Source organism: Echinops telfairi, unplaced genomic scaffold (genome assembly GCF_000313985.2).
Source record: "Echinops telfairi isolate 266 unplaced genomic scaffold, ASM31398v2 ScPeMD7_23;HRSCAF=83, whole genome shotgun sequence".
In the NCBI taxonomy this organism is placed as follows: Eukaryota; Metazoa; Chordata; class Mammalia; order Afrosoricida; family Tenrecidae; genus Echinops; species Echinops telfairi.
Window position 1 is genome coordinate 84,325,599 of NW_022103920.1, and position 7,860 is coordinate 84,333,458.

General features: G+C 47.1%; 1 protein-coding gene across 1 annotated transcript; it reads right to left on the minus strand.

The window, feature by feature from the left end:
• Window positions 1-6,089: 6,089 nt before the first annotated feature.
• Window positions 6,090-7,568, minus strand: HOXA1 (homeobox A1). Its single transcript, XM_004702734.2, has 2 exons — window positions 6,923-7,568; window positions 6,090-6,445 (listed from the first exon to the last, which is right to left on the minus strand). The coding sequence occupies exons 1-2, from the start codon at window positions 7,566-7,568 to the stop codon at window positions 6,090-6,092; spliced, it is 1,002 nt and encodes a 333-aa protein (XP_004702791.1).
• Window positions 7,569-7,860: the final 292 nt, after the last annotated feature.

A 7,860-nucleotide genomic window follows, 5' to 3' on the forward strand; every position in this document is an offset into this window, starting at 1 on the left:
GGGGGGGTCCCCATCATCTGAAATCATTGTTTTCAGCATTTACATTATGCTTCCCCAAGGCCTTTTTTCTTTTCAAAAATGAAACAGGTCCTAATTTGTAAGATGGGCCGCACAGCTGAAAAAAAATCCCAATGTTCTTAAGTCATTCCTTTTTTTTTTTTTTTTTTACTTTATGTTTTTGGTGCAAGCAGTTTTGCATTTTCCCCCCTAACAAACGAATGAACCACACAGGCTTAAAATGCAAACGCAAACAACCTGGTTTCTCTAGATGAGACTTGTGAGTAGAGTTTCACAAAACCAAATCCCAGTGCCTTCAATTCCGCCAGCCGCATAGCTTCCTTATAGGAGCCAGTAGACTTGACCCATCCTGTTGCCAAGGCTGTAAATCGTCTCGAGATCCCTCCCATTGATTCGACTCTCCAAGCTTTCTGCTAACAGCTCAGGGCTCCTTGGAGTTTTACACACACATGGTTAATAAGGGGAAAAATAATGAGCTGTTTAAAAAATGGAGACACGTAGTTTACTTGTGTCTGGGAATGTTGGGAAAGAAACCTTAGTCTTTTCATTTATTTTCCGTAAACTCAAAATGCAATCTTTCCAGAATACAGGAGCTAATTGCACTTCAGCATTGCACGCGCACACAAACTGAGCGCGTTTATAGGCTGGCGCCTGCTGGATAGGATTGCTTGCTTGATATTTGGCTTGCCTTTCTGCAATGGAAGGTCAGCTAAATGAGATGGCTGGTGATATTGAAAATAAGACTGCAAAACTCTGGGGATTCCAGCTTAGCTCTTCAAACACTGACAGCCACAGACAAAGATGTCCCTTTTGGACAGCCAGTCCCACTGAGATTGGGGGCTAGAGAGCAGGGGAGGGACGGGGAGGAAGTTGTCTTACCACTTGGTATGAATGGCTTGAGCTTGCTTTGTGAGTATGTGTGTATGCTTATGCCTAGGTACATTCTTGAGTCCTGGACACAAATAACAAATATGAACCCAAACAAGTAAGGCGACTGTGCCTTGCTACAAACCAGACTGAAAAGGGTCCCTCCTGGAATGTTCCTTGCACCTCTAAAGCCTTCCAAGTTGACATCTTTGACAATTTAATGGAGGTTGAACTTGGGTGCTGGCAGTTTCTCTTTCATTTAGTCTTCCTTACTCTAGGTTTAAAATACAAAACATTTGTGTATTGGATTTTACCTACTTTGTCTCTGAGTTTTAAGAACAAACATCTTTAAAGAAAAGGAGCCCCACGTTTTACTATACACACAAGAAATCGTCAACTGGGGGAGGGGGGGTGTTGTTTCAAGGACCCAATAATCCTGACGGCCTTAAAATCAAGAACTAGGCTGAGCAGGTGACCAGTCAGTCAACCAGAGTGCAAAAACCCAACACTATCTGAACTGTGTAGGACACAAAGAGAGCAGAAAGCCCACTCTGGACTTTAGAATTAGGAACTGCACTCGACTGAGCCACCCTGGGCTTTATTTTAAAAATAACCATACTGAAGCCAGTTATGTCCTCTATGTCAGATCAGCCCAGCCTTGGGCGCCTGTCTCCCTGAACCACAGAATCAGAGGATGAGGAGACAGATGGGTTTCTTCTGGTTCTAAGCATCTAGGCATTGGGAGTCCCAGGGTGAAACTTCTGTGAACCCTCAGAAATACAGGCACGGAGTAGGCTCTACAAGGGGGACAGGGGACAGTCACCCAAGTGAGTCATCCGGTGAGTAGACAGGGCATGCTAGCGTGTGTTCCTGTGTGTATTGAAAAAGCACTAACATTTCTAAGAATGGGAACTCTTTTTTTTTTTTTTTTACAGTCTCATCCAATGTGAAGAAAGATGTTGTCCATGCGCCCATGTTGAAAGAAAAGTGTTGCTTGTTTACCCTAAGCCTATCATGCAGACTCAAATGCTTCGAGTTCAAGAATGATTCTTCCTAAGGAAGAAACACAAAACAATGGAGACGTGCTCAGTCATCAGAAAAGCTTAATAAATCCCTGTTTAGTATGCATTTATGCAGTGATTACATGAACTTTGACCTCTGGAGAGCTGTAGCAATTAGCTTCAGTGTCCAGCATCTTCTACCCTCCATTCCCCACCGGCTTCCTTGGGTCTTCTTTTTCATCTTTCAGAAGCTCAGGCCCTCGCAGGAAGTTGACTTTCCATCGGAGGTATTTTCACTTCGGCAGCTGCTAACCCCACCCCCACCTTCCCCTCTATTCCTGCCTGAACAGCCATCGCAGATGGCTATTGGGGCTCTGATTGTCGATATTACTCAAACGCAAATGGATTTCAATTCAATCTCGCCCTGTACTTTCAAAAAGAAGATAAACTCTAATGGCCCAACGAGCTTCATTTCATAGCTCGTGATATCTGAAATAAATCGGATCTCTTCTGTCAGATTAATGTAACACGTTTTTAAATAGTCAATGTAATTTCTTTTAAGTCAAATGAAACCTCAGGGGTTGGCAGAAAGCTAAAAGGGCAGGGGAAGAGCAGCTGGAAGCTTGGGGGCATTGCGGGGGTGGGGGTGGGGGAAGATGAAGAAGAAGAAAAAGCCAGGAGGGGAGAGGAAAGTGTTTTAAGTTTCTAGTAAACACTGTTTAGCAAAAGAATAATAGGAAAGTTGCCCCTTCCCCAAAGAAGAATGGAACTATAATTGTTGCCTTTAGTAGAGAGCTCAGATAAACCGCTGGGACTCATTCTAAAGTGACCCATCACTGCATTCATCTCTTCTTGAACTTTCGGTGAACCTGAGATTAAACAGGGGTGAGCAGCTAAGCAGTTTGTTGTTAGCAGCCTTTTCAACAACCCTTTCAGACTGAGTAAATATTGATTGGGTTGAATCTGATTGCCCCAGAGGAAAACACCGTGGCATCTGAACAGCCTCAAAAGTAAACTTTCAAAGGGGAAGCCCGAGCCATCCTAACTTCAGGACCGCAGCAAGCCCTCAGCTCAGTCGAGTTTGGGGGCACTTGAATTTCGGGAATACTTCGGATGGATGCAATTGAAATGAGGAAAAAAACTGGAATTTTCTATTGTACTTATCCTAGGTCCCTAATTGAGATCCTTGTTACCCTTTTTCAAATTATCAAAGAAATCGTATTTCCTGGGGTCCCTCTCTGTCCTTTCAGTTACTATTGTCGCGGTTTTGTTTTTGCCAAGGAGCTCTCTGTGCCCCTCAGAGATAAAACCAGTACGAAGAGAGACCTTGAAAGAGGATGTGTTAAGCGCCTTTGATTTAATCGATTGGGACAGCTAAAAAGATACAAATGTTTTCCTTGTTGAAAAGTGTATTAATGTTTCCTAAATGCATTGCTTGTTAGCTGATTTATTCCCGAGCCAGAGAAGGCTCCGGATGTTTCGCCATAATTTATTGTTCTCCTCTCTCAGCTACATTAAAACCAGCACCTTGAAGATTGGAATCTCTGGGATTCCAGCCGGTCGGGCCCTGCTTTTAGATATTGAAATCACGACAGTGACATGCAAATGACACTTTAGCACATTAAAGTATTTGGAGACTGGCCATCTGTTTTGCTTTGTGATCTTACACTAATAAACAAAAGATACAGTATAAGGCCATGCAGGGGTGGGGGGGAATGAAAGAAAGAGGTGGCTGCCTTTGAAGTTCTTATATCCACTTGAGTCATTTAGAGGCAACCCCCACCCACCCCCAGCCCAGAACCCAAGGAGTCTGTAGGCACAGTTACCGCGGCCATATCAAGGACACAGGGCCTCTTTGACTGGGAAGTACAGGAAATCTCAGGCCTGCAAACTGCGGTTTTTGTAGGCTTTTCTTCCTAGCCTGCCATTCATAAAACACCATCCTATGCCTGTATTTGTTTGTGATGCTTTGAATTTCGGGGTCTCTGCTCTTGGGACTAAATTAAAGCTTCAAAACAATGTGTGAAAGTGAAAGTGGCAAGAGGTTTAGGAAGAAAGCCACTTTTAACGCTTTGAAATGCTAGCTTCTTCGTTCAAGAGCAGACAGATGCATTGGTCAGAAGCAAGTTGGATATGGAACTGCTTAGGGGACAGGCGGAAATTCCTCTTCCAAAAATACAGTGAGCCCAGAGAAGAAATCTAATTTTTTCCCTGGGTTAAGTGGCATGGAATTAGAACTATGGGCCCAGTACAGCCATGGTGGCAATGAAATCAAATTTGAATCTGAAGGGACGGAGATGTATCACCCCGACATGGGGGGAGAGGAGGGGCGTGGGAAGGGGTGGATGTTGACAGGATGAATTGCAGGGCAGGGTACAAGGGTTTACTGAAAACAGACCACATTCGAGCTAAAAGGTGGCATATATTGGAACAGCCAGCCTAACAATCCAAAAAGAAGGAAGGGGTTGGAGCTGGGGGAGGGGAGCTGTATCCTCACAACCGCTTTATACTGGAGCTAATTAAATGTGCATCTCTTAACTCTTGGTTCACTGATGTGAGGAAAGACTGGCTGAAGACCATTTCAGCTTTTGAAAGTTCTGTTTATATATATGTCAACATTCAGTTGGGGGTGAAAAGGTTAGCACTTGACCCAGGAAGTACCCATGTTTGTTTCAAAACTAGATCTGCTTTGTAAATGTCCTCACCATTCTTTTTTTTCCCCCATTATAAACTTTGATTCCAATAAGGAAGCTGCTGTCCTTGTCAAGGACATCCACCTATGAAGTAGACTTTGGTTAATTGCAGTCCAAGACTCCTGGGGAGTCACTACAGGATGATGGAAAGCATCCACTTTTAGTCAAGAAATGGACCACCTCTTTGGAAACACAAACCACCCTTCTCTCTTTCGCCCCATGAAATGAATCAACTCTGTGGGAATCAACAAATGTATAGGCCAGTCAAATACACTGACACGGAAGCATACCTGAAACTTGAATATATTTATTACAGACATCTTAAGACCCGTAACTCTGCTCTGAGCATATCACTCCAGGAGCTCAGAGCTGCTCATGATTGTACAGAAGATGGGGAATACCATAGACTCACAAAGAATAACTGATAGAACTCAGTGTGGTACTTCAGGGAAATCAAAACATTGTGCGACATGCAAAAGACTATTCACGAATCACACACAATATACATACATTCGTTGCCCCAGCCAGCACATTAACAACTGAACTGAAAATACATCCGACCCAGCTAAGATAACTTCAAGAAGAAGAAGAAGCTGGTTTGAATAACACCTTGAGGTTCAGAAGACTCCAGCACACATTTTAAATGGAGATGAGCGGCCAGAGAATGCAGGAGGTCGGGATTTGGAGAGACTTAGCATGGGAAGCCAGGCTCTGTCACAGGCTTCTTCTCTCGGTGCCCAAAAGGATGGAGGCCACCCTCTGAAGCAGCGTCCGAGTGCATTCAAAGGAGAGTGTGTCCTTTTACCTATAGTCACATATAAAATTGTACCAGCTCTGAGAGTTTGCCCACCCTGTTTCAGTCACTTCATCCGAACACTTCATCTAGAAAATCTGTATAAAGATAAATCTCTTGGGACAAAGTATTTACAACTAGCAAACTCACACATGAACTCGATTTAAATTAAGGGATGGACTGTGTAAACACCCTCATAGTGCAGCTCTTCTTCATGAGCTCCTGGTCTCCTCTCTCTCTCTCTATATATATATATATATGTGTGTGTGTGTGTGTATACATATATGTATATACATACATGTATATGTATATACACACATATATGTATATATGTGTACATACATATATAATCACCTTTAAGGTCAGGGTTGGGGAGGACTGTAAATATACAGCAGGTAGGTCCGAAAGAGGTCACCTGACCTCTGATGTGTTTCTGCTAGCAAAGTGAATCCCAAAGAATAGTAGGTTCTGTGGAAATATTTCAATGGGAGGGCCTTTAGGGTACCTCAAATTTGATAATAAATTCAGGAGTTACCACACACATACATACACCCCTACCCACAAAGTCTCTAGTCCAGAGAACTGTGGAAATCCATGAACCTAGCCAGGAGCTCCCAGGACAGGACCAGAAAAGGAGAGAGACTACACATACAGGAAGATAAGCTAAGAATGTGCTTGGTTGGCAGCACAGCCAGAGGAGCAGGCTGGCGGGCGGCCTCAGTGGGAGGTAGGCAGAGTGTCTGAGGTAGAAGACCCTGGGGAGGGAACGCAGGGCGAGGAGCCGGACTTCTCCGAGGATTCCTCAGCCTTCTCCTCGCTTCCCGGCGGGGTGGCGGGAGAGATGGGCAAGAGGCCCTCCTTCTCCCGTTTCTTCTGCTTCATTCGACGGTTCTGGAACCAGATCTTCACTTGGGTCTCGTTGAGCTGCAAGGACGCGGCGATCTCCACCCTCCGGGCGCGCGTCAGGTACTTGTTGAAGTGGAATTCCTTCTCCAGCTCCGTGAGCTGCTTCGTGGTGAAATTGGTGCGCACCGCATTGGGCTGGCCCACGTAGCCGTACTCGCCAACTTTCCCTGGAGGGGGAAGGCGGAACGCGAGCAGAGAAAACAGGTTACAAATCATGAAATCGACACGAGGGACATTTAGCCCCTAAACGCTGCACGCAACCTTCAGAGAAAGGGACCATGGGGAATTGCTCAGCTCGAGAGGCTGAGGGATGAGGTGTAAGGCGGTAACCTGAAGTCCACCATTAGCTGGGTGGGACCCATGACGAGTGGAGCCTGGAGGGACCCACAGAACGCCCACGCATTCACTTACTACCTTTGGAATCTCAAACTCAGCCCCTTCGGAAAAAAAAAAAACACCACGGGGGCCCAGGGGCAACTTGGTCCCTGCACACCTACCCCGGCCATCTCCCGGACAGACAGCACTCGTTTATTATTATTTGAAAGAGCATAGTTAAAACAAACTCCTCGGGCGAAGTTAGCACACCAGCTCTTTGCAGGATCATCAAGGAGGCCCCACTGGGCTGGCAGTAGATGGAGACTGACCTGTTTTGGGAGGGTTTCTTTTGACTTTCATCCAGTCAAAGGTCTGCGCAGGAGAGGATGTCTCCGACGCAGGGGAGCGACCGGCTTCTTGGTGGCTGGCGTGGAGAGGGGACAGGGAGTTATTATAGGTGGCCAAGGCCAGGCTCTGGTGCTCTTGTCCGTATGAGTGGTGAATGTACTGAGGCGAGCCCACCGCGCCCCCAGCATAACCCTGGTGGTGGTGGTGATGCTGGACCATGGGAGATGAGAGGTTTCCAGAGTAAACAGCGGGCGCACACGGGGGGTACCCACCACTTACATCTGCTTCCTGGGTTAACGCATAGGGGCTGTACGGTGCGCCGAAGTTTGGCGCGCCGTAGCTCGTGCCACAACTCGAATGGGAGTAGGACACTCCCAGGTTCCCAGGACTCTGGTAGCTGGCCGGCTGGGGGTGGTGGTGGTGGTGGTGGTGGTGGGGTGGACTGATCTGCACCCCCCTGCCCACTAGGAAGCGGTCGTCGCCGCCGCAGCTGTTGGCACTGACCGCGCACGACTGGAAAGTTGTAATCCCATGGTCCGCGGGGTAGGCTCGCGCAGAGCAGGTCCCCGAGTCGCCTCCGCTGAGGATGGGGTATTCCAGGAAGGAGCTCATTCTTGCATTGTCCATCTGTCACTGAGTGACCGGGTCCAGCGACGCCCTGGGTGACCGTGCCAACTTTCTCACTTCCTCCATGGGACCGGAGAAGAAAAATGATATGAATGTACAGTGCGCAGGGGAGGGCTGGGGGGGACGGTGAGGAGGGCGGAGGGCGCCAGGGGAGGGGCACGTGACTGTGGCAGCCAATGGCTGAGCCTCCTGCGAAAGTTTGCCGGCTCCGGCGGTGATGGATCGCCGTTTCAGTGGCATTTAAATCCCCGGCGCTCCTCCATCTAGGTGTCGCGCAATCGCCCCCCCAGGC

Coding starts and splice junctions, on each gene's coding strand:
- HOXA1 (XM_004702734.2), bottom strand. CDS start 7,568: ATGGACAATGCAAGAATGAGCTCCTTCCTGGAATACCCCATCCTCAGC. Junction 6,446..6,922: donor AAGAAACCCTCCCAAAACAG/GTCAGTCTCCAT, acceptor TTCCCCCTCCAG/GGAAAGTTGGCGAGTACGGC.